Here is a 26611-nt window from a genome sequence, read left to right as displayed (position 1 = left end):
TATTTAATTTTATTTTTAAGTTTCAAACTGGTTTGGATCTAAAAAATATTAACAATACTTTATTTATTTGACCTTTTATTGTTGTAAGCTTCCTTAGGCCACATAAAATAGAAGTTTTAAGTCACATAAAAGGAAAGAACTTTGGTTATCAGCTAAAGGACAACTGGTTATAACAGGGGAAGTATGGCACTTTCCAGTGTCGTTATGTGTTGCTTATTAATCTTCAGAATCTTTTAAGCAAAGAGAAAAAAAAAAAAAAAACTAAGAAAGAGAAATTGCATGAGTTTAAATGGAAAAGAATATTGAAGATGCCATCTTGCAAACTATCATGCAGAAGTGAATATGTATACAGCAGTCCCACTGAATCTGTTTAGCATGTGCCTCAGGGTTTTCAGCATGAACTCCCTCAGTTCTTTCACAAAGGCAGGACAATGTCTGGCAGCATTTGTTAAAACTGTTTCCAGTTATTCTGTGTGTATGGAATCATTGCACCTGCTGAGATTTTTGCTGAGTGTGGCCTTTAAAATTTTCATTATATTAGCACAGATGTTCTGGATTGGGGTTTTAAAGTTTAGTTGCATTTCCATTTGTTATAATTTACTATCTACTTGACCTTTGATAAGAAATCCAATTTTTTTTTTGTTGGATTTTTTTTTCATGGTTGTTTAGTAATGAAATGGAGTATCTAAAATAATGCCTGTAAGGCATACATATCTCATTGACTTAACTAGTTGAGATATTGTTTCAGACAATTAGAAGGCAGGAGGTAATTAGCCATAGTGCAGTGACAGATTGAATGACTTCATGGTTTAGTCACAGATTTCTGCTGTAGAATGGTTATGTCTTCAGTTACAATGAGAGGTCTGTTCTCATTTAAAAGAATGACTCTAAACGAGGCCACTAATCTACAGCAGTGATACTAAGACAGATCTGGAATCTAATGAACATGACATGCATGTACTTAAGTATATATTAAATACTAAATATAGCAAGTAAGAAATACTTGGAATAAAAGAAAACTGGAGAAAACTGCATTTGCTGATTTTTGTGTTCAAAATGTAATCTAAATTGCCTACTTTTTGGTAGGCAGGAAATATATTTTTTTCTGACCTTGATATTTTGAAAATAGACATCAAGTTTAGATTTATCATTTAGATTTATCTCCTATAGCAAAAAATCATGCTTTAAACTCAAGGACAAATACATACAGGTGAATTGAATTCCCTTCTGAATGACTCTCTTAACCCATTGACTATTCCAGGCAGCTGTAGAGAGTAGCTCACACAAGACACGTAAGATTTATTCATCAAAACGTAAGCAAGATTAACCCTGTGAAATGAGTTTGACTCTCTAATTTCCTTGCAGCCTGAAAATGTCTTTTCGTGTGCCAAACAATCTGGTCACAAAACCCCTCTTTTGATTTGTGTACTCTGTGAAGCTGCACAGGTGGCTGTTTGCTTCTGAAATTCCTACATTTTTGTGGTTGGTTAATTTTACAAAACAGAGACAAAAACAAAACCAAAATGGAGTGAAATTGTTCTCTCAGTATCATTTCTGTAACAGCGATAATAATCTTAAATCTGTCCTTACACCTTGGATCAAAAGTCTACTCAAACCTCATATATTAGAATTAGTCATAAAATCTTATCTATGTTAACTAGTATCTAGGAAATAATTAATCACATTCTTCATCATCTTTATTCAGATGGTCTTCCCTACAAATTCAGCTTCATTACAGGTAGTGTATTATTAAATGGCTGTAGTTCTCTTCTGTTTAAACATCCAGTATGAGTTCCAAATGTTGGAAAGTTAGAGGAAATGGATGTGGGCCTCCTGCTTTCAGAATTGTCATATTTATACACTGTCCTCACAATACAACTGCTTTCTGTTGTTACTACGTCAACATGAAAAATGCTTTAATAACTTATTATTCCCCCCCTTTTTTTAACACGCAGCTGTAATCTTGCAGTCTGAGACAGAGTCACATCTTCATTGCAGTCTTCTCTATCTGCTTTCACAGTTGTTACTAGGCATTTCAGAAAACAGACATTTTGCAATAGGCTATTTTGAAAGAGGATATATATGAAAGACTTGTAACTGCTTGCTTTTCAAATAGTACCTTGTGCTAAGTATCTGGTTAACATATTGCACTGGAATATATACCTGTGTAATCTTTCTCCTACATCATTAAATAGTATTTGTGTTACCACAAATCCCACATGCTACAGTTGTTAGTCACGACCTCATTAGTTTAAGTTTTGTGGATATTAAACAAAAGGTGTATATCCTGTCTTAATGTGAAATGAAGCAGAATTTGTGACTGTAATCAGAAAGATGGGAAAAAAGACATTGTTATTAGTGATAAAAAAAAATTAGGGGCCTACGTGCAGTCAAGGTTTGTGTGCTAGCATTCCATCAAATAGATTATTTTATGGAGTATACTGACACTGGTCTGAGGTTTTTACTGATAAATTCGTGCTAAATAGAAAGGAGAGAACACAAAGCTATATTTCAAAATGTAAGGACAACTGAATTACTTATCATGTGACCTTTGGAAACCAGCATCTGTCAGCGCTGTGAAGTACCAAGAGATGATAAATAGAGGAGAGGTTGACAACAAAAGGCCTTGAAAGCAAATGAGAGCAGAAATTTAAAGAAAGAAACATATTCACATCATACCAAGTAATTGATCTTTAGAGCAGTATTTGGAAGAAATCTTGTCAAGGTTAGTAAACAAATGTAGAGTAACCATGATTGAAAATTACTATTTCTTGGTGAGAGTTAGAGGTATGCTGAAGGATAGGAACAAGTGTGTCTAAAAGATAATAGCTAGGCAAGTAACTTAAATTTATTTATTTAAAAAACTAGACAAGTAACTGAGAGATCCAAATCATTGACATAGACCTAATTAGGGTAGGTAAAATAATAAGGCTGTCCAGAAAGATGTGAGGGAAGACTAGAGGGGAAGAAAGCTCTCCTATTAAATGATTTTGTACAGAGACAAAAATAAGATTTTAGTCTGAGCAGAAAGAGGCCTGGCAGAGGGGAGTAGACGTATGTAGTCATCAGCATAGAAACAGTAGTTGCATCTGCCATTGGAAATGTAATTATACAAAGCTCATGTGGAGATGAAGAGAGGACAGTGGGAGAGGAGATGTCTTACTGAATTCTCACAGATGTATTAGAAGAGGGGAATACAGTAATGCCAGAAGGATGAGCAAAGGCTCTTAGCAGGCAAGTTTCTATGAAGAAGAGCAGAGCTGGCTATGTGAAAAGAGTATGTCATCTCAAAGAGGATGTGGATCTGACATCTGGCTAAGAAAAGATCTCTGGAGACTCATGAAAAAAGTTCCATTGTAGTGCAAGGGACAGAAATTTCTCTAGAAAAGATCTAAGATAGAATTAGAGTAAATGAATCCCAGAGAAGAATTGCTGGTAATGTGCTGAATATGTTTAGAGGCTGGAAGTATGACACAAAGAGATAGGACAGAGGTTAAAGATTATCTGCAGAATAAAGCATTGCAGCATGGTGAGAAATTAGGAAAAAAATGTGAGTAAGCAAATAGAGAAAACAAGATAGAGATCAAACAATCATTGACACTACCAGGAGTCATAAATCATAAGTGATGTTGGCCCAAACAAGGACGATTCAAGTCCAGAAATCAAACCTCTTGCCCTGTGCCCTGTGTGGTATTACCAACTTAGTCTTTCCAGTTCAGAAACTCAAAGCAACCTGTGATGGGCATTGCAGACCTTTGCTTTGCTGAAAAAACATTTATCCTTTATTGCTTCCTCCAAAGTGTTTTCAGAAAGAGGTCTGAGTTGCTTTCTCAAAGCTTTCCCATTCTTAGATTGCAGTTGTCTTAATTTCACTTTTTCCATTTCTTTGTATTTTAAAATTATGGTTTTTTTTTAATTATATCACATTATCAAATCTTTTAATAATAGAATGGGACATGAAGAATGTTTTTACTTTGTATTTAATGATGTAATCAGTTGTTGATGCAGCTAGTTGTTTCCATCTTAGTAGCTCTTATCAGAGTTGAACTAGTGCCATATTTCACTTCTGGCATAATTATAAAGCACGTTAGAATACATCATCTTCATTTGAGAGCAGAAGAGATTTTAAAACTAAATCTCCAGAGAGGATCTAAAATATATCACACTGCCCTCTCTGTCATTTGTGTGAATTAGAATGATCCCTGATCCCTCCATTCCTGTTTGTCATCCTATTCAATACAAGCCATCCTGATTTCCACAACATGAAGTAGTGTGTTTTGGCAGGACAACCTCCATGACAGTAGGCCCAGCACCCAGTATCTCCTGTTAAATTTAAATAATTCCTGATGAATCCTTTGCAATTAAAGTAACTGTCCCATTGCTGCTAATAGATCACAAAATATCACAACTTCAGTAAGCATGTGACACAACAGCTTCTATTATACTCATAGACAATGAAGAAAAAAAGTAATAAAACACCCCATTGTTGTATAAACATACTAACTGATGGAGTTTTATTTTCAGTAGATGCTCTGTGCTTCTCACTAACAGCACTAATCCAGGTCCTTGCATAACTCATGGCTCCTTGTTTGCTCCCATGATACCCAGCTTCTCCAGATCCCACAATACATCCCCTAATCCCTGGGTGCCACCAGCTCCTCCCCATGCCCATGGCTCCCAGCACAGCAGAGAGGTGGTGATATGACCCTGATCTCCCACGATATGAGTGGTTGGTGCTTGGCAGGTCCCTCCCCAAACTCACAGCCCTTACACAGCTTGGCTGTCTTTGGGGGGTGTTCCTGCGGGGCTCTTCCTCAGCCACTGACCTTCATGAAACTTACATTACTAATTACTAACATTACTACTGTTTGAGTTGAATATGAGTGCAAGTGGTGAGGTGGTTAGAAAGTCAGGAAGATGGGGCAAGGAGTTGGACAGAATGGCTCATTCCCCCAGAAAGCTAACTGCAGATGAGAAAATAAACTAGGGAGAAAGATTCCCCGTTTCCATTTTTCTTAGTGCTTCTGAATAGGCAGCTTTTCACACACCTTAATAAATGTACTTGACCTGACCCCTGAAGTAGATTGCCCCTGAAAGTCTAAAAAGTCTTTCTTTTCCTGATGATTGGTCATCTCCAAATCTCCACTGACTGCCACAGTTACAGCATTCAACTGCCAAACTTCCAGATTAAATTTTCTTATTTTTTGATCTTGTGAAGCAAGCTGAAGAATCTGAGTTTGGGTATCCCAAAGTCTGGGGGAATTCAAGAGAGAAAGAAGTCGAAGCTGAAATATGTTAGTATATGGATTATTATTATTATTTCATTTCCACAAATTCTCAATCATATAATACCCTACATTGAGTAATTCTACTTTGGGGAAGATAAAGTGCCAGGTAGTAGGTTGCTTGTACAAAAGGTACATTGTTTTGATCAGTAGAGGAAATCTCTAATTTTATCAGGTCCTCTCATATCTTCCTAGATGGTGTTCACTCAGTTACAAACTCCCAAGAACTAAAAAGGTTTGAAGCATTGTCCAGATGATGTGATGTGCTGGATAAGACCAATTTGATGTTTTATATATATATGATGTCTCTTTGCCTTTTTGTCCTTCAGTTTTTCTGCACCTTAAAAATTGACATTCACTTTCTCAGCAGGCTAATGAGATCTTGGAATGGAAAGTAATAAAAATGTAATTCTTATCCTGTGCGAGGTCTACGTACTTGCAGCGCAATAAATCTCAAGGAAAATATGCTAATACTTTTGTGTTGTATATCCATGTAGCTCCAACGCTCTTGAGCAGAATCTGTCTTTATGATGGAGTAAACATCTTCAGGGGCACCAGGGTTACCCCACACCCTGTCATCACGCTCTGTGGAAGTGAGGTCCCTGAGCCTATCAGTGTCTTTGGGCCTATGCTGCTCAACTTCTACACAGACTCGCACATTGCAGGCTTTGGGTTCCAGGCAAGGTATAGAACAATTGGTAAGTGCCCATGCCCTGTGCTTAGGTAATGGAACTGTTCAGGCTGGATTATGGTTTGGTGTAGAAAATGCTGTGTCTCACTTTGGAAATACCTTAATGGATATAGGTTACTCATGTGGTACAGGACATATGGGGCTGTTTGTCATGGACTGATGTTTTATCTCACTGTCTTCCTTTCAAGACGCTACATAAGGCTAAAAACTGAAATGCTTTGCTGGAAAAAAGTAATGGGTTGTTGGTCTTATTGTTTATGTTTTCTAAGATTATGTTTAAGGAGAAACATCACCAGATATTCAATTGAGGATATTTAAAAGATTCTGTTACATACAGGAGGCTGTTTTTTACTAGAACTACCTTATGCAGTGCAGGAGCTAGAAAAGGACTGTTAAATGGAACCAGCTGTATGCCCCAGTTGATGATCCTCTTGTAGTGCCAGCTGTCAATGTAAATAAAAGTCAGGATCTAGATATATTTTTCTTATGTAAGAAAAATGTTCACCAAACCTTTTTGTCTTTCACACGTGATCTCCTCCTTTTTTTATTAAAGAGGAAATGTGTATTTGAAAAAGAATTTTTCAATTAGTTTAATATTTAGATCTGCAGGAAAATAAATATCACAAGAGATTAAATTTATTTTCAAAACCAATTGTAATATTTTGTAGGTTTAATTTCTAGAGACGCTAGTTTGATTTTTGAAGGTTATTTCATTTTCATGCATAGAAAAGGATGAGCTCTTAGCTTTGGTATTTCCCCTAATATATTTCGCATGTTTAAAGCCTCAACAAGAAGCATTAAGTTAAGTATGTTGTATAAAATGAATGGCGTGATACAGCTAAGAAGGAGAGAATGGCACTGAAAGATGACAATGTGCAGTTATTCATGGAAAAGACCTTCATAATGCACTCAAGTTAATTGCTGCTATCTGACTTGTGACTTCTGACATTTGAGAAATATGACTGCAGCCTTATAAGCATGTTGCTGTATACAAAGCAGATTCTAGTAATTAACATTCCTCTTCCCTCTAGTAGTATTGTTTGCTGGAGGAAAAAAAAAAAAAAGGAAAAGGCTTCCCCCCTCTAGTGTAGAATAATGCTGATTCTTTATCCTCTTGGCTCCTGTCCTTTGTCTGCCAGTACACCAGGACGCCAGGCAACTGTGGCTGAGGAATTGAAGCTCTGCACCCAGCAGTCCTGTAGGGGGCTGCCTTTGTGAAGGTGGTAGTCTGGGCAAAGGCATGTCCTTTGGAACATGAAAACTGTGTATATGTGTGTGTGTGGCTTTAGGCTATTTATCAACAGGATGCAGGAAAGCTTTTTTTTTTTTTCTTTCCCAAGTTAAGATTATAAAATAAAGGCTGAAGCTAACAATAGAGATTAGAATTGGTTTTATAACAGTTTTTGTTCCCTCGAGCACTGAAGCTGGGAACAAACATTAGCCCACATCCTGGTCTCATTAGCATCTGTGGTGTGAGCCCCTGAGCGGCCAAGCAGTGCCCTCCACTCCCAGCTGCAGTTCCATGTGCTCTGAGCACAGCCATCCCTCTCCACTGTGAGCCCCAGCACATACGAGGCAGGGACAGTCCCCAGGGTCAGTGACATCTGGAACTATGAGATTTGGGACCCAGCTGGGATTCAGACACTGATCGCTCCTTTCTGTTTCCCCTGCAGCTTGTGGTGGCACTTTCAATGGCTCTGTTGGCGTTATCAGCAGTCCGGCCCATTCAGTTCTTGATTATCACAACAACATGAACTGTTCATACTACATCACAGTTGGAAGTGGAAAAGCAGTGACCCTCAAGTACGTAATCACAGTTCAGCTTGTCATTAAGGTGACAGGGTGGTGTCTGATTTCAATTAAAAATGGTAATGATTGTCAATTTTCCCTCTGTCTTTCCATTTCTAAAGGAAATGAGAAATGTCTACTGAAGTCACCTTTTATCAGAATCCCTCACATCTTTCTCTGTAACTGATACACAGAACATCACCATAATTTTAGCTTCTCACTTTGGCTAACAAGAGGACAAAGAAATTGTAAAAATACAGCTCAGTTAAATTCTGTCAGCCTTTGGGAGTTACAAACCTGCTGTGAATTGATGTAAGAAAAATTCAATTCTACTAGAAAGCCAATGCCCCTCTTTTAGCCTAAGTAAAGACATCCAGGCCAAAAGAGTATATACCTGAGTGGGTGCTGTCCTGCCTAAAATGGACATAGGGTTGCCACAAATTGTTGACATTAAAAAAATTATGATAGGTACACTCTTCTGTCAGGTATATGCTGACTGTGCATTAGAAGGTAATTTCCCAGCTAAGTGGTAGACCCAGGTGGCCTGCACTCAGCCTTCATTTCACGTGCCTCTCACGTACTCAAGGAAATTGCAGGATAAGCAATTTGCAGAAGTGAGAGAGGGCACGTTTACACAGGGGAGGTCTGCTTCTTCATAGAAAGCTGAAGTGTGCTTGTATTGCAAGGGACACAGTGGGTGAGGGTCACTATTTATTTGGAGGTGTTTTGCCATGCAGTTAATAGTTCTGCTTGCCTTTTTTTTCTGAATAGAAATACCTTGTGGTATCTGTTTATGTCTGGCTTTGGTTGTTGCTATTACTTATGCTTTTCCTCAAGCCCTAAAAACACACAAAACAGGATTAGAAATGAAAATATCATATCTAATGCTCCAAGTGTATTTTATAGATTCAACACGTTCCAGCTTGAAATATCTCCCTCCTGCTACAAAGATTACGTGGCTGTATACGATGGCTCAGATACCCATGCTCCTCTCCTTGGGAAATTCTGTGGATCAGAACTGCCTCCAAATATTAAAAGCTCCGGTAACCAATTGTTCCTGGTATTTAGTACAGACTTCTCTGGATCAGACAGAGGATGGAAAGCATCGTTCAGGGAGACTTTAGGTAAGGATATTATCAGACTCAGATCCCTAACAATCCGCTAAGTGTGACTTCCTTTGGTGAAGAGCTGTTTATGGTCTCACTCACTAAACACTGAATGGTACTGGAAGCAGAAAACTGTTTTTGAGCTTGTCAAAATTGAATTAACTAAGCAAGACTAAGATTATAGCAGCCTGCATTTCATCCCTGTTTCTGAACTGATTCCTTTAATTCTTTGTTAACCTTTTCCTGCCTCTTTGAAGGCACTAGTATTTCTTGAGTGAGTGAAGGTTTAGCAACACCCAAAGTCTGCAAATCTGGCAATGCCTGACCACTTTCATTTTTCAGTGTCGAAAGGTTGATGGTGCCCTAAACCTATTCATTATTTCTATTTCCTTGTAGTTCACCTCATACACTTCTAACAACTAAACTGTTGAGATCAGTTAAAATTAGGGTTTCCCCCATGCACAGCTGTGTTTATCTCAGCTGACTTGGAGGATCAATAGCTGACCCCCACATGAATGGGATCATAATGGGAAGGCACTGGATGTTGAATGTTTTGGTGGACATGAGCCAAAGGCTAGATGCCTACCTATTACGGGGTACCTGCTTTAGCAGGGGGGTTGGACTCAGAAGTCCCCTGTGATTCTGTGATTCTGTTATGGTTGATTAATTCCCTGTAAAAATGCTTAAGCTCAGTGGTCAATTTTTAAGGTCACATTTTAAAAGGATTTTTTTTACCTTCTTAAAACATCTGAATTGTTTAGGGATGATAAGCAGCAAATGATTATTACAAGTAAATTGATGTCATTTCATCACTTCTAGTTTCTTGTGTAATTAACTCAATGTGTTTGTGATTAGAAAGAAGTAATTGTCTGGTTTAGAAAGTTGGCACTTGGACAGTTCATAATGAAAGGCTTTGTGGTAGGACAAACATAGTCTTCTGCTGAGTCATTGAATCCCCTCCCAGCCCCTAGCCAGAGACTTTCTCATTTCATAGAGTCTGAGAATGTATTTACAGATAAGAAAAATAACTGGACCTACAGTCTTTGCCAAAAAAAATATTCCCACAGAACCGCATGGTCACTACCATAATTAACTCTTCTTTTTCATGACTCGCAGTAGTTGCTTCAATAATCTTTAAGACCAGTCTTATGGACTTTTATTTTCAGTAACATAATGTTGTTTCATGTGTTGTTGTCTTTAAACTATCAGGCATCCATTGTCAGAAATCTTCCAAAGCCTGGGCTTGCGCTTCCAGAGTGAAATCATCAGGAACTCCCCAGGCTCTTGCTCTTCCTGTTGGCATATAGTCAATTTCTATAGCCACTGAATTTAGATTTATTTGTATAACTTCTCAGAAATTCTACTTAAGCACACAACAGAATACAAGTCAGGCTCTCCCAGTCAACATCATGTCTGATTATTTCCTTAAGCAAGGAGAAGGCTTTTATGAATATACTTTGACTCCTACTAGTCTGTTTTTCAGAGGGATATTTTTGCAGGCTCCCAAGTAAAGGGAGGTTGCCAGACTTACTCAGGAGCAATGGATTTGCAAGCTGGAAAAAATGGCCATGTGAAGATGTGGGTTGTGTGACGAAGTGCCTGTAGTGGTGAGATGCTTAATGGTAGGTCTTCTTTCTCCTCTGTGGGAAGCAAGCCACACCAACTAAACCACACAGTCTTTAGGAAAGATTCTGACAGTCCCATGCCAGTGTGGGATGGCCAAAAAATAGAAAAGTATGTTATAATAGGAAAAAATGAGTCACAGTCCTACAAACTTTTGCTATTTGATTTGTCTGGGATATAGATCCAGGAAAATTTGTGACACATCTTTGTACTATGAAATCTGAGATTCTGCTTCAAATGAAAGCAAATAAAACCAAAATAATGAGCACAATATTCTGTAGCTACCCTAGGGAAGCACAACAGGATAACATAATTATTGTACTCTGCTTAGTGTTGTGAGTGACCCTGATTATGCACTGGAAAGAAGCAAGCAGAAACAGTAAACCCATTTGTAGCAAAACAAGCTATTTCCTTTCTTCACAAGCTCTTCCAGTTTCTTCCCTGGTGAGGCTTCGCTTCTGTCAAGGATATAGCCAAAATCCAGGGCTAAGCATTGTTCATGCCTTGCAAATTTTATTACTAAGGAGACATTCTTATAGCCATTGGAGAGGGAGAAAGACAGAAGATGAAATAGGAAACTCAAAGAAGTCTAACAAGATCTATAGTAACCAGGTGTTCAAGGAGTTAAACATGAAAATTGCTTTCACCATGCTACTCCATATGCACTGCAGTATATTGCTGAATGCATATTTCACAGCCAGCATGCCAGATGTGCTCTCAAGCTGAGCTGGTAAACTGGGGCTGACTGGAGCATCTCAGCCTGCTCCAAATGTTATAACTGTGGAAAGAAAGACTCACCTTACTGACCTTTTTGCTGCCTTTGTTTGCAGTCTGTAAAATGAGAATTATACTTCCTTTCCACAGTGAGTGTGTGCTCCTCTGGGCAATCAATAAAAGGATAAGAAAAGATAAATCAATACCAGCTTAAGGCATTTGGTTACTTGAGATGTCTCTGTGAAGTAAGAAGAGCTAAGATCTCTTCCCTAAAAGTGAGGTCTGCATGTTCTGAGCCCATGACTTGACCAAAGATCTCCTGATTATCTCTACAGCTCTAAGGGGAGACCTGATGTTCTTAGCTGACCCTAGCTGGAAGGGACAGAGCCTGCACACTCCTCAGTCATGCCTGCTGTGAGTTTGTGCTTTGGTGATAAATAGAGCTTCTGCCTATTCCCACCCAGCAGAGGGATGACCCTCTCACCCCAGTCTGTGATTGCTCTAAGGCATATGATATCAAGGCAAAGAAGAATTCTAAGACTTTGTGTGGGTCTTTGTCTTGGTTTTAATTTAAAGAATCAGCAACCCCTTGGATTGTATTAGTGGCCTTATTAACAGCACATCATTTCATCTTGGCAGCCCTCTGTACTTTTGTACATAGCCCCGTTGTCTCAGTAACAGAAAATATAGCATGTTCTAAACCATCAAAGAAGGGTATAAAAAGTTTCTGAAAGGCAGGTCTGCTCACTAAGGTTGTTTGAGGAAGCCACAAGAATTTGCAAGAAGCAATGTTACACATGGTTAGATATGTGAGTTGGGCCAGAAAGCTCTTCCTGAGCTTTCGTCAAAGAGGCAGAAGGAAAACAGAGCTGGCAATGGTGGGGGAAGGTGGTGTGGAGAGGCTTAGGAAGATTGCCTTCCTTTTCTCTGCAGCCCTAGATCCTGTTTAGCTAAAAGCTATAGTCAGACTCCTCCTCTCCCCTTTTCTATGCTATCTCTTTTAAGCGAACAGGAGGAATTCACATTTAAATTTTGTGAAAAAGCAATAGGTTGTACTTCATTAATGCCAATGCCACAACTTGTTTGCATTACCTTGGAGCTTACCAGATAATGGCCACAACTCCACTGCACTAGACCCTGCACAGACAGAATAAAGCAGCAATCTGCTGTCAGAGTTTGTGATTTAAACACAAGTCAAGGAAAAACAGATGGGTATAGACAGGCAAGAAGAATAAGGTGGCAACAATGAGAAAACTCATGATGTATGCTCTAGGACAAAAGAAATGCCTCCAAACCCCCTGGCAACCATCAGGCTGCTGGAATGCAAGGGAAGTCCTTAAATACCCCATCCTCTGCAAGGGAGACTGGCAGCCTGCTCATAGTCTCATTGTCCTCCTTTGGCCCAGTATTTCCCTCAAGTATCCCTTAGTCCTTTTTATTCAAATGAGCATTTCAGACTATTAATTATTTCACATAGGAAAAAAAAAATCACAAGCCAGTAGAGTGTAGAAGAAAAATATTCTTAAAAAGGAATCTTCTCATTTCATGTACTAGAAAAATGTATTGAATAGGTAACTCACATAAATTATTTAGCGTGCGTATTGTAGAAGATGAACTATATGCTCTTCTTCCTGACCAAGTGTTCTGTAACTTACTTGATAAATTACTCAGAGGTGTCTGCCTTCCTTTATGCTATTAGCTGTGTATTAAATTACTTGTTTCCTGTTTGGAACACAATACACCAAGTGTCTGACACTAATGGGTTTACTCTTATGCTTTCCCCTAATGAAATTAAAGTGTGCTTTTTTAAAAAAATAGACCCAGTAGTTTTTTTCACAGTATTTTTATGCTATTTTATCAACAACAAATTTAGCTTAGTATAAGTCTGAATCCATTTCTGTCTTGCAACCCAAAACCTTGGCTTACTCTGCATTGTGTTTTTGGGTGCAGATTTCCATCAGTGCTCCGCATGCACAGTTCTCACTGATTTCATTTGAATTGTTAAGGATTGCTGGAAAAAAAGATAGAACATTTTTGAATGGGCAGCAAAAAATGTGAAATGTTGGTTGGTCATCGTGATGCTTAGGGAGGGGTTATGTGCTGTTTTGTGGTTTATTTCTAAGTTCTTGAACCAGCAGTGGTAATTTCTTGTACTGATTTATGTAATCGTGGCACCTGCTGCCACTGGCACCAATGACCTGCACTGACAGCAGTAGTAGGTAGGTAGGAAAGAGCTGTGCAGCCAACTCTCAGGCTCATTGGGAATTTTTCTCCCTCCTACAAAAAAAAATCTTAGAAGAATGTGTCCTTGACTGTGGCATGCGAATGATGCTGCTGAATTCAGTGCATTTTCTCATGCCTTTGGAAAAGAAGCAGTGTTTGGCACGGATGTCACAGCCCATTAGGACTGGTTTCCAGAGGTCTATCTGGAGGTACCCAATCTGGCCTGAGAGCGCAGTGCTGGCAGAGGCCAGCTGAGGAGCTGTGTGCAACTCACAGGTCTTCTAGGAAGGCTTTCTTGGGGCATTTGATTCACACTGTTTTACCAGTTATATTACACATATATTACATGTTTCAGGTTCATTACACTGTCATGACTTAACTATGATTAGCTTATTCTATTAAAATAGTGACTCAGTCATGGCTAATAATATCTTCTTTTGATCCTATTATAATCTGTGAAAATATCAACATCCATAAAAAGCTCAGAATATCTGCTTAGAAGACAATCATAATCCCTGGACTGTTTCTAAATGTATTTTGTGGCTCAAATCTCTGTTAAAAATATGCATCACTATGTACCGGGTTGAAATTTGTCTCAATTTAGAAAGTATTTGCAGTCTCTTCAACTGTTCTGCAAAAGGTGCATCTGTTGAACTTAGGGACAGTCTACATATGCCTCTCGGAAATGTCAGTTATTTAGTGTCTGTAACATTTCTTCTCCCAAAGCAAAGTAAGTAGAAGCAGTTCACAGACTCAAACTGGACTGACAAGAAGAAAGGTGGACATTTAAATAGGAAATATCTGAGTGATCTGAAAAATGAGGTGAAAATTTATTTTGGATGCACTGAGCGAATGTAACTGTGTAGCAACTAAAGGTTAAAAGATGATGGGATTCAGATAAAGGTGCTCAGGTGTAAGTCAGTGATTTCTTCAGCTAAAAATGTATACTCCCATGCATACAAACAAAGAAGGAGACATTTCTGGTTCATACTGCAAGAGAGATCTGCTAATGCCTGGGCAGCTGTGATGCCAACAAGTACATTAATGCAATATTAGCAAATGTAAAACTGAGGCCAGACAGCCTGTCTGCATCTGGTCTCCAGGCAAACATTGAGGAAATGGTTAGGGAGGTGCATACATTACTGTGTTGCAGAACTAGGGTGGGCTTGCATGGAGTGTGGCTGGGCTCATGTTTGGGGCGAGCTGAAAAGTCTAAAAACTTGAGAGTATCAATTTAATCTGAGTGCATTTGTGAAAGGTTGTTGAGGCAGGAGGTGGGGGGCTTTGCAGTCTGGCATGTATGTCTCTGCTATCAAATCAGTGAAAAACCTTTCTGTTCAAAGGTGATGCTGAGGTCTGGAAGGATTGAAAGCCTTGTGGTGAGGCTAGCCTTGCCAACAGGCCTGCTGCCTGCACAAAATCATGGGGCCTGTACAGTGGCTGCCAAACACACCAACTGACCTAAAAATCCCAGCTTGTGGAGGTTTACCAACCCATAGTATCAGCTAAGATGCAGAATGGCAGTACAACTCCTCCCTCCAGTCTTACGTAGTTCTTAATGTTTGAAGCCATAATCCTACTGAGCTATGAACTGATTACTACAGCCATAGCCACTCTCTGCACTGAAAATAAAACCTGTTAGGAATGAAACATCAGACTTGAGTTAATCCTTGCTTATTCTGATTTTTCAGAGTTCTCATCCTTTTAGTTGAAATCAAATGTAATTTAGAAATCTAGGAAAGGTTTTCATTACTATTCCAGCAGAACTAGGAGGGCTATTTGAATTTTGCTGTCTTTTGGGGCACGTTTGTGGCATTCATATGGTAAGAAGAGAAGAATAGTGCTAGCTTTTTATGAAATGTCATTGGTTCAGCTGTTTCCAATAGAGGTAAAGCTGTTCAGCAGACTCCCTTTCATTGGATCCATACCTGTACAAACAAGCGTCACCCCTGGCTATGCTTCAAAGGTATGCAGCTTCAAAGATTCATCTTCATCTTGACTCTGTGTCTAAGGCATGTAACTCTTCGAGCAATATGTGCTTGCTCTCTGCTGTAATTATTTTTGTTTGCCATAGGGAACCTTCAGTCCCTTCTTTCCTGAATGGTTCCCCAGCCTTTTAGTTTCATTAACGCTTCCCACCAAAAGCAATTAATGATGACAGTATGTGTCCTAGTTCTGATAATTTGTGTTCTCTGGCAAGCTGTGTTTGAGGAGGACAGGATTCCAATCTGATTTATGATGACCCTAGATTTTTAAATAATAAACCAAAGACTGAAACGAAACAGTTGTCCATCTGGCCCCTCAAAAATTGTTCTGCAAGGTACATTTTTCATTATTTTTATCACATTTAGCTTTTAATGACAAAAAGACTATTCTAAACAATTAACATACTTCTGGCTTTTGCCTAAATTTTAGCTGTGTTTTGTTCTGGCTATGTTAGCCAACAGTGAAAATCATTCCATCAATGATCACGAGGATGCTGGATGGCAATTAGTTGGCCTTCTGTGTGGGAGTGGTAATGATTTTTAAAACACTGAGATGCAACCTCACTAAAAGGAGGTGCAATTGGATTTCTCTTGTAAGAATTGGTTCTCCTTTTACTTGCAAGTGTTCCCCAGATACGTACACATTCACTGTTCTGTAACTCCTAGTGGTTGCAATCTGATGTATAGTTGATTAGTAATGAAAAACACCAAGACAAATTCTCAGCAAGGACTGCCCTTTATTTGGTTGGTTGCAGGGCTACGTGCTATCTAGTCAGCTTTCACTCCAGACATTATTCATAATGTACCATCCTGTAGCCACGTGACTCACTCCTGGCTGAGGAGGATTGTGAAAGCCAATGATGAAACCTCATTTTTATTAACTGTAAATTATACTTTTAGTTATTTGTCTTCCCTGAGATGCTGTTATTGGCTATACCAAATAGAATTAATTTTCTTACAATGAGGTTTTGACTTGTTTCTCTGTCTTGGCTTGTTTCTCTATCAGGTCCTTTATGTGTGCTGTATACATATGATTTACCTCTGTGTTTATTTTTTTGAGATGTCTTTATAGTTGCACAGCTAGCCATGAAGAGCATCACTGAAAAGGTCCAGGTGTTTGGTACTCCAAAAAGGAGCAATCCAGCAGCAATGACAGCTTTCCTGTTGCACTGCTTTGTGGCAATACTCTGATTCCTATTGCAATGTTCTGGCTGGCATGTTTGCAACTCCAACCATGAAAAGGGTGAAGGGCAGCTTTGTAAGACAGTCTGACCCATATGCCACCAAAGATTCAATATTGCAGGGCTGGAAGGACAGAGTACGACCTATGCCAAATGATTGTATGCTTAATGGTATGCTTAGTACATAATGCTGAGCAGGAAGTGGCTCCAACAAGGCTGCTTCGGGAAGACTAAATAAATCATGTGGAAGGGTGAATCCAGAGAAAAATACAATGAAACTGCATTCTTAGGGCCCAGGCACCCTCCTGTCTGACATTTTACTCCTTCCTAAGGATATCTGTGAGAACGTGAACATGATTTATTGGTCATGATTCTCCCACTGCTGCTCTCAGATTCTGCAGCAGCATGGAATTAACACTAACACTTTTCCAAGTTTCCAACTGCACTGCTGGAGCAGCCCACAAAATTGGACTGTCTATTAATTCCTGATTTTTTCATTTTGTAATCAGACTCTTCTGTTCATTTTTAGCTATAGCGAAAGCTTAAATCTCATGTCATCAAGATTTTGGTTTAAGCAATCTTCTTTTTAGGGTGGAGACTTTCCGGCTTTGGTTAATAGAGCAGGACGACATTTATCCTTAGTCACTCTGGTTTAACTATTGCAGTCTTGCAAGACAGGGCTGTCTCCAGCCCACGGTTGCTGATGCAATCCTGATATTTGGATGCTGATTTTGCACCAGAGGGATCTTTTGTAATATTATAGCTTAAGTAGTATGCAGTTTTATGTGACTGGAAATATATCAGTGGGTCAAGGTTAAGTCGCTGCACGTCAGCCAGGCAGGCAGATTTTACACACACAGATGAAATTCTCCAGCAATGTTCATATTGCTTATCCACAGCTGTAGCTTCTTTTGATAATGTAATTCTTCCAAAAGGGATCACTGCAGGAGACATCAGACTGCTTGCAGTTAACCTTCACCCTGTGCAGTTTACAAACACTCTTTCTCAGCCTCACAAGTAAGATTACAAACCATACTTCTTTTGAATTCCTGTGCTAAAAAAATGACCAGGAAACCCCACAGAGACTGGGGAAGGAAGCATACAGTAAACAAACTGATCAGTTACTAACCCAGCTCTGCCTCTGGAAATCAAACTGCAGAAGAAAAAAGTTGTTTAAAAAAAATCCCTTTGGATAGTCTGTATTTTTGCTTGTATGTAATTAGACACAATAAGAGGGTTCTGGTCTTCTGTTAACGGGTTTTGTCCAAAAGTCATTTCTTCCAGTGTGACTGAAATCATTGTAGGGTTCAGCTGTTGGCATTGAGGAGCTCAGGTTAGGGACTTAGCTCTGAATGCAGTATCAAAATGAAAAGAGCCTGCTTTTCTGAGAGGTTCTAGGCTTCCACAAAGTGAAACACTCACAGAAATAACTCACTTTTAGATAGATTCCTGGATATGAGTCTGGGCCCCAGAGTGAGACTGCAAAATTCGATCCCACATCACTGAAGATGTATTAGTTTTTTAACCAGCTATTCAAAGGCAACCAGTCAGTGCCCCCTACTGTACAATTGTTCGTACTAACAGGTAGGAATTACATTAAAAAGTCTTCTAACCACGGTTTTACTTGATTCTGTCCTCTGTCTTCTGCTAGTCCCTTTTTAAAATATGTTGCTATATTTTCAAATGGACACTGGTACCTAATGCTGTTTCTGTTAAAATCGTTTTAATAATTCAACTAGTAATTGTGAGACAGGATAGTAAAATGCTGCAGCACAGAAAAAGCTGTTATCTTGACATGAAATTTCTGAAGATTAGATGAATGCCAGGAGTGGCTTTTAAAAAGCTTCTGCTTCTTCAACAGGGCCTCAAGATGGCTGTGGTGGCTACTTGACATACTCAGCTTATAGTTTTGGCTCTCCAGTCTCCAATGTGAGTGGAAGATATGAAAGAAATCTGGACTGTGTGTGGGTCATAACTGCACCTGAAAACAAGCTGATCAACCTCACCTTCACCTCATTCGTGCTGGAAGCTCCTGTTGCTCAGACCTGCCAATACGATTATGTCAAAGTAAGATAGCTGCGTGTTTTAACAAAAAACTATCAGAGAGATACAGTCTGTTATCCTCTCCATATGACTGAAACTTAATTAATAGAAAATTACCTTATGAAGAAATTAAGTTGCTTGATGTAATTATAGTTCTTCGATAGGTTAGATAATGACTACAGATGACATCCTGCATTTTTGGAAACCGGTAAGTGTTCTAATGTTGTTATGCATACAAGCTTCTGTTCTCACACTACCTGTACTACTGTACTAACTACCTGAGTATTGAATTCACAGAATAGAAGCTGAACAAAACTCTACCACTTTGAAAGTAACGATGAGCACTCATTATGTTCCCAAATTAATTGAAAAGACTTTACTTTATAAAATTTTGAAGCTACTCTTTTTTTTGAGATTAGTTATAAAACATAAGGTAGTTGGAAAAATGCTGCAAAATAAGATGCACCAAGGGGTGTTGAGTATTAGGAATTTTCAATTATGTGAGGAATGAATTCTACATTTTGGTGAATGAAATCAACTTTTATCATAGAAAAGTGCTTAGAGATTACATCTGAAAAAGAACACAGTACTCCAAATTAAAATAGAATACATTTTTGATGAATTTGCTAAGACGGGACCAGAATGTTCCATAATGAGATTTTCACTATCCTGCAGAATGAGTTAATATGGCAGTGAATAATTGTAATCATCAAGAACATCCTGTTAAAGCACAAGAGTGCCTAATGTGCTTTCAAGTAAGAGAAACTGCAATGTCAGGAGAGGTCAGGAAACTTTATTTCTATTTCTTTGTTTTTCCTAAACTATTAGTGAGTTGTGTGCTTTTCTTATTCTAGCTTTATGATGGAGGCAATGAAAATGCCAACTTGGTTGGCACATTCTGTGGATCTACAGTGCCAGCTTCTTTTCTTTCTACCAGTAATTCCTTGACTGTGAAATTTATCACAGACAGTTCTGTGCAAAGAGAGGGTTTCAGTGTTGCCTACACCACAGTGGACCGTAAGTATATATTACTCATATATTTGTGCATCTGAATATTGTTGTGAGTCTTTTGTGAAAATATGTATTATTTAAGTAATAAGTTATTAAGATTTGTTCCAGGTACAAGACCCAAGCAATTGCAGAGATAGTCCCTGGTACAGCCATACACAGCATCTAATAAGCAAGCTGAAAGCAGCACTGCTCGTCCCCTTATGCAACTGTCTTTGGTCTCGGCTGGTTGTGGGGTGGATGTCAAGTCTGGAGCTCAAAGCAGGAACACCCTATCATGAGGTGTTAACACTGATATTACAAATAAACATTTATCTGTTTTTTATAATGCATTGACACAGCATTAGAATGTGTTCTACTTTTTTTTTTTCTTTCTCGAGTGTAATAGGTAAATACAGGAGTATATTGTCCAGAGTTGTTTTGTTTAATAAATAAAACTTCATTCCTCAGTTAGAAACATTTTCAGTCTACGATGCATTCATTATTATTTTTTTAAACAGGATTATGTGGAGGAACATATAATGCAACTTCTACCTCCCTAACTGCAACATCTCCGAACTTCCCTAATGAATATCCACCATTTACTCTCTGTACTTGGGTCATTGATGCCCCTCCACAGCAGCAGGTCAAGGTGGTGGTAGAGACCTTCCACCTCCATTCCAGCCAGGACTGTTCTCAGAACTACCTTCAGCTCCAGGACTTACCAATGGTAAGAAATGTATGGTCCATATCATGCCCCATTTGCATTCAGCTCTCCTCACTTTTTGCAAAGAGGAGAAGAACTCACTGTTTGGTAATAGATTAGTTGATGATTCATGCCAAGGATACATCCACAACATTAAGCATTATGCCCCACTTATGCTGATTTCATGGAAACACACTTACACATACTGAATTTAACCTGGTAATATTTTATAATTATTCACAGTTGCAGCAACTAGCAGAGCTGCTAGGTTTAACACCCAGAACCTACAGACTAACAACAATCTTTCATAGACTAAATATACTTCCTTCCATCCAAAAACCATAATAAAATCACTATTCATGCCAGGAAGAATGTTTGTAGGAAGCACTAGGGGAAAAGGAAAAGGAAAAAAAAAAAAAAAAGCACTTAAGAAACACAACTGTTTATGCCCACTGTATTACATTATTCCACATCTTCTTTGCCTGTTTTTCACTTTGTCGTGAAAATACTTGTTACACTGGATTTGCTTCATATCATAACTGAACATACAGTATTGAGATATTAATAAGTGATTTCCTTGAGAGTTGTCAAATGATTGCCTAACTGATCTATGATCTATAAGTGCTGAAAGAATTGTTTATCTAGAGTTTCATAAGTAGAAAACTGAGTTGTATTACTACTTAGAAGTTTGTGACGTGTTGAATTCTAGCACAGCCGAGGATCAGCCCATAGATTCTGTGGCACTGAAACTTTGCCAGTCCCCGAATTTTATTCTCATGATCGCACTGCCATCGTGACTTTCAAATCAGATGAATACCGGATTAATAATGGAGTCAGATTTACCTATCAAGCTACAGGTAAGCTTGAAGAAATGTCAAGAAAACCTACTATTATAAAAAATCTACAGTTCTTTTTGTTGATTCCATGCAGTGAGAAGCAATACAAGGACCTGCAAGGCCTACATTATTTTAATTTTCTTTCTCTAGGCTGCAGCAGAGAGTATAACCAGCCATTTGGTTACCTGAAGAGCCCTGGCTGGCCTGGTCGTCACCCCAATAATATGGATTGTTCTATCGTTCTGCAAGCTCCCCTGAATCACACGATTTCTCTCTTTTTCCATGCTTTCAGTTTGGAGGACAGCATCCAGTGTTCACATGACTTCCTAGAGGTATTAAGACAGTGTGTATATATATAAATATAAATATATATATAAGAATATATATTTATATTTGTGTGTGTGTGTAAGCCTGAGTCAAAATGTGGTGAAGGACATTAACAGTGTTGACTGAAGTATGATCTGAACTGACATTAAGAACTACCATGCTGTTAAAGTTTTATGGCGAAAGATACTCAAGTACTGTAGTAAGAGGTTAAACACACACTATACAAAGTTTAAGACCAATGAATAAATAGTTTTGTTATCAGAAAACTTATCTTTAATTAACTCATGTTGATGTTACCCAATTACAGAGCAAGCTGGGTAGTTTTTACCTAATATTAACATTTGTGCATGAACACAAAGCCATAAATCTGAGTACTTTCATTCCAGCATCAGATTCTGTCTATTAGATATTTTTCTTAAAGAGAGGTATTATTTCCTTTTTCTTGAGGAAAAAAAAAGAGATCTAGTAACAAGCGCAGGATACTTGCAAAAGTCCTTTTTTGCAGGAAAAAGCACATGCTCTTGCACAGTCTTTACTCTGTCCTTTCATGCTTGTTCAAGTCTTCCCTACATTTTGTCAAATGACAAAAATCCAATGTCTGTGGGAGAATCATTATTAATTCTCCTTTAATATCCTCTTTACTATCTCAAGAAATGGATCTGAACTCCACTATTATTGGAGCTCAAAAAAAGCATCAGATTAAATCTGAGGTAGGTAATATGAGCTGTGTAGGTAATATGACCAGGAAAAAGAGTGATCTATGGAGTAAAGCATTAATCTTTTCATCTGGAATATTAACTTATCTTATGAAAAGTAAAACATGGATTTGAATTTCAAGAGCACATCTTAGCTACTAACCAATTAATTCTTGTAAGTCAGAAGATGCACCACACCATAAAATTTAGCTACCAGTTGCAGATGATACTTGTTCTGTGCAATTGCTCACAAAGCTCAGACAGTCTGATTAATAGTGTCTTTTTTCTTCTCTGCAAGAATATAGTAGGAAAAATAAAAGTATTAAATGATAATTATAGTATGCAAGCAAGTCTCTATATAATTTGCACTGTGCTTGCATCACTGCATAATTGTAGTTGTGTATAACTGGCATGGGGATTTAATGTTGGCAATGGTTTTTTTTGTGTCCCTTGCAGGTCAGAAATGGGAGTAATATGCAATCACCACTGCTTGGCAGGTTCTGTGGAAACATTGTGCCCAGTCCAATCTTCCCCCAAAATCATGTTGTTTTCCTTCGTTTCAAGAGTGATATTTCCAGGGCTCATGATGGATATGAAATTACTTGGACATCATCATCAAGTGGTAAGACTATAGTAACAAAGTGATTTCATTAACTGACGCTGTGCGGAAGGAAAACACAGACAGGTGGAATCCTGCCTGCTCATTTGGTGCCCTGACTCATCAAGACCTAAAGCTTTCCCAAGTACATAGCTGACCCTGTTTTCTAGTGTTGACTTTAGCAGCCTCAGAGGATGCAGGCCACTTAAACTGGTGATGTACATGTTTCACTGAGAGGCCAGAAAACATCAGGAATATCTATCTTGAGATGCTGATGGTGGTAATGGTGGTGGTGGTGACTCAGTCTACTTCATTAATAGCTCAGTTGCGATAGGCCCTAAGATCCAGATGCTGCTGAGCCTGAAGAGGACTGACATTTTCTCCAAGAAAATAACTTAGTTAAAATGCTGTATAGTGACTGTGTAACAGACCTATTCATAAATGGTGTATGAAATGGGGGTGAATAGCTGGATAACAATTTGCTCCTGACATTAAGTTACTGAAGAGAGCTTATGGTCTTCAGAAAAGCACTGCAGAATAATCTTACAGTATTGGATGATTTGGTAAGAAAGGGGGAAATGAAGTTCAGGATAGGAAAGACTGATGAAGCAGATGGAGAAAAAAAAAAAAAAAAAAGACAATCCTAATGTCACCTACAAAAATATGGTTTCTGAGTTGATTTTTAGCATTCAGCAGCATCCAGTGATGTATGATGATTCTTCCATAATGTCAGGCTGCTGAAGCTAGAGTCTTAATTTGTCTTGTTGGAAAAGCATTCTTACCTGTATTCACTGTTCCAGCTCAGTGTCTCTCTGTTTTTCAGTGCTACTAGTAATATTGTACTAACGTACTACACTGTGTAGTATCTTGTGAAACTAAGTCTCCTCAGCTTATTAAGCATCTCCTTTTTCCAGGATGTGGAGGAACATTATACGGCAGCACTGGCACGTTTGCTAGTCCCAGATACCCTGCAACTTACTGGAACAACACTGACTGTGAGTGGGCCATTACTGTGCCCAAGGGACGAACTGTCACAGTGAACTTCGATTTCATCAGCATTGATGACCCAGGGGATTGCAGTAGCAACTACCTGATCCTTTACAGTGGGCCAGATACCAGCTATCCACAGGCTGGGCCATACTGTGGGATGGTATGTATTCCCTTATGCCTATGACCCTGTAATTAGCTAAAATTAGTTTTATTGCACCGTATTTAAGATTGTTTCAATAATTTTGGCATGAATTGTATACAAACGAGCGGAGGTGAATGAATGCGTAAGGCTTCTGTGGCATTTTAGTAGCCTTTCACTACAGACCTTACAGCGACATCTAGCGGGTGGCATCGTCAAGCCTTTTTTTTTCTCTGAATTCAGTTGCTGTATTTGTGGTTAAAATGTTAACACCCTATGGGAGAAACGTGACAGCAGTACCTAGCATAGACATGAGATCCCTTCCAATCAATGACTGAATCTGTACCCCACCTGTAGCGCTGTGATTGGCTTTTTCACAGTATCTTGGTACGTAAAACTTTTCAAATCTTTTCGTCTTTAATTTTAGGATACAAACATTGCTCCATTCACTGCTACATCGCATCAAGTCTATGTAAAATTTCATGCTGAATATGTGACTTTACCATCAGGATTCCGGTTGAGCTGGACAAGCTAGAATGTTCCTTGCTATGCAGAAGAGATTTTAGATTGTAAAATACATTTGAAACCCCGTTATGATAATTGTGACTGAAGTAAGGCCTTTTGAAAATTACTGTAATACAGCTGTTACGAATTTCAAAATTCTGTCAAAAACATGACCTTGTACTGAAAATAAACTAGTTTTGAAACATACTTTATTATATTCTTCTGTATCATTTCAAATGCTTTTGTAAATGTGCAAAAAGAAAATTTATAGTTAATGCTATAAGAAGTTAATTAGCCAGGATAAAATTTAAAATATTCAACGTGAAGTTGTTAAGAGGAACTAAGATACAAAGTTATCTTCACTTAGTTCTGTAGTTCATGTCTTTGTTCCAACCATTTCTCAAAATCACAGAATCTTGGAATCATTTATATTGGAAGAGACCTTTAGGATCACCAGTTCCAACTATGTTAGCTAAATCATAGCTAACATTATTTAAACTAGAATAAAATCAGCCTTTGCTAAAAATGGCCCCTGTCCTATAGCCATTCACACACAACCTGAAGAGTTGAAGAACTTCACATCTCTGTCACTATATTTATCATGTCAGATACTTAGACTTCAAAATCTATGTTACAACTGAATTTATAAAAAACTTGTGAGACTTTTGGCAGAAGTATCACCTTCCTAGACAACCTGTGGGCAATTCTAGACATTTTAAAAATGGATGTAATTTTAGAATAGGGCAGATACCAAGCTATTGATTGGCTTTTTACTGATGCTAGTTTGCTCTCTCCCTAGGCTGACACACATCTCATGTCACAAATGCTGTTGGGATATACAGAGAACACTGGTTCACTCATGGAAATTAATTTCTTTCTCTTCTTAAAGAGATCGTTGCAATAATTGATTATGAGTGACAATGGAATTGTTAATGGCGGTTCTAACAGACTCTGGAAATTCTTAGAAGATGAATGTCAAAAAAAAGCCTAATTCCACAAAAATACCAAACTTTGTAATGGCTAAGGAGCCATCCTAGTTAAAAGATAAAGCAGAAAGCAAAACAAAAAAGGGCAAAAATGTAGATGACGTGATATAAAACTCAAGATACTCAACATTCTGAAATGATTTGGTAACGTAGGAAAGAGTGATATCTGTGAACTCTCACTGGCCAAGTAAATGAGATGTAAGACATGGGTTTAGAGCCTTCTAATCATGAAGAAAAATCTAGCTCAGGTACAGGTGATACACCTGCTAACGTGCCAAAATATAACATGGGAAAATGAGAAATATCTTTATTTGAATCAAACTAGGAAAATGCTGTGTTCTCTTGAGCTGCAGGCAGACCAGAAAGTTCCTCTAATGGGGGAAGACACAAAAAAAGTTTATTAAAAACCTATAAAAGGGCAGTGAAGAAAAATTCATCTGAACTGTCTGGAGATAAAACTACAAAATAAGCTCTAAATATAAGAATTCATTTGACAATGTAAGCACGGCTTCAGCTGGTTGCCTGCAGAGATCAGGAAAGAGTTTATTTTTTCTAGGGGATGACTGTATCATAGGACTTCACGTGCATCCTCATGCTTTTGACCCTCTGATGAGTCATTGTGGATTTGGTGCAGTTGGGACAGGGCAGATGTGGTTGCTGGCTCTTGCTGCTGGATGGATGGTGACACCAGCGTCAGATTTTAGGCAAGAACATTGTGTTTTTGCACTTTGGCAGCCTGCTGCTCTGCTCCTCTGGAAGCTGTCGGTGAAGGAGAAGGGCAGATCTCACTCAGGCAGCCCTCTGCTGCTGCAAGGCTGGCCAAGTTTTGCAGTACATTCCTTTCCCATGTGGACAATGAGTTCTCTGACAGGCTGACCCTTGCTCTTGCCAAGAGTATGACAATCCAACACGCTTAATAGAAATCTGTACCTACTTTTAATTAATTAAGTTCGTTAGTGGCTTTTTGCAGCTGATCTTGGTCACTCGTCACACAGTTTATTGACACACAGTTTGTTCCCCTGAGGAGACCCCGGCCCCATGCAGGCCTGCCAAAGCTTTTGGTTGTTGCACAGTGTTTGGCTATGATTGCTGTGAGGCCATTTTTGGCAGTGCAGCCTTTGGCCCTGAGCTCCATAGGGAGGACTGTAGTTAAACTGAGCAGTGTGTTGAAATCTTTACTTCATAAAAACAGATTTCACTAAGA

The 26611-nt window shown here is 38.6% G+C and overlaps 1 protein-coding gene across 1 annotated transcript in view; it reads left to right on the top strand.

The window, feature by feature from the left end:
- Nucleotides 1-24617, top strand: part of CUBN (cubilin) — a 133570-nt gene extending 108953 nt beyond the window's left edge. The window contains exons 57-67 of the mRNA XM_090142141.1: nucleotides 5783-5983; nucleotides 7650-7779; nucleotides 8671-8888; nucleotides 18458-18663; nucleotides 19494-19656; nucleotides 20148-20356; nucleotides 21042-21189; nucleotides 21319-21500; nucleotides 22647-22812; nucleotides 23703-23938; nucleotides 24345-24617. Coding sequence (XP_089998267.1) covers nucleotides 5783-5983; nucleotides 7650-7779; nucleotides 8671-8888; nucleotides 18458-18663; nucleotides 19494-19656; nucleotides 20148-20356; nucleotides 21042-21189; nucleotides 21319-21500; nucleotides 22647-22812; nucleotides 23703-23938; nucleotides 24345-24452 — 1967 coding nt within the window. The 3' untranslated portion in view covers nucleotides 24453-24617. The remainder of the gene's footprint in view (nucleotides 1-5782; nucleotides 5984-7649; nucleotides 7780-8670; nucleotides 8889-18457; nucleotides 18664-19493; nucleotides 19657-20147; nucleotides 20357-21041; nucleotides 21190-21318; nucleotides 21501-22646; nucleotides 22813-23702; nucleotides 23939-24344) is intronic.
- The last annotated feature ends 1994 nt before the right edge of the window (nucleotides 24618-26611 follow it).

Source organism: Phasianus colchicus, chromosome 6 (assembly GCF_987193195.1).
Source record: "Phasianus colchicus chromosome 6, bPhaCol1.hap1.1, whole genome shotgun sequence".
Lineage (NCBI taxonomy): Eukaryota > Metazoa > Chordata > Aves > Galliformes > Phasianidae > Phasianus > Phasianus colchicus.
The sequence above is the reverse complement of the archived record's forward strand: the minus strand, read 5'-3'. Positions and strand labels throughout refer to the sequence as shown.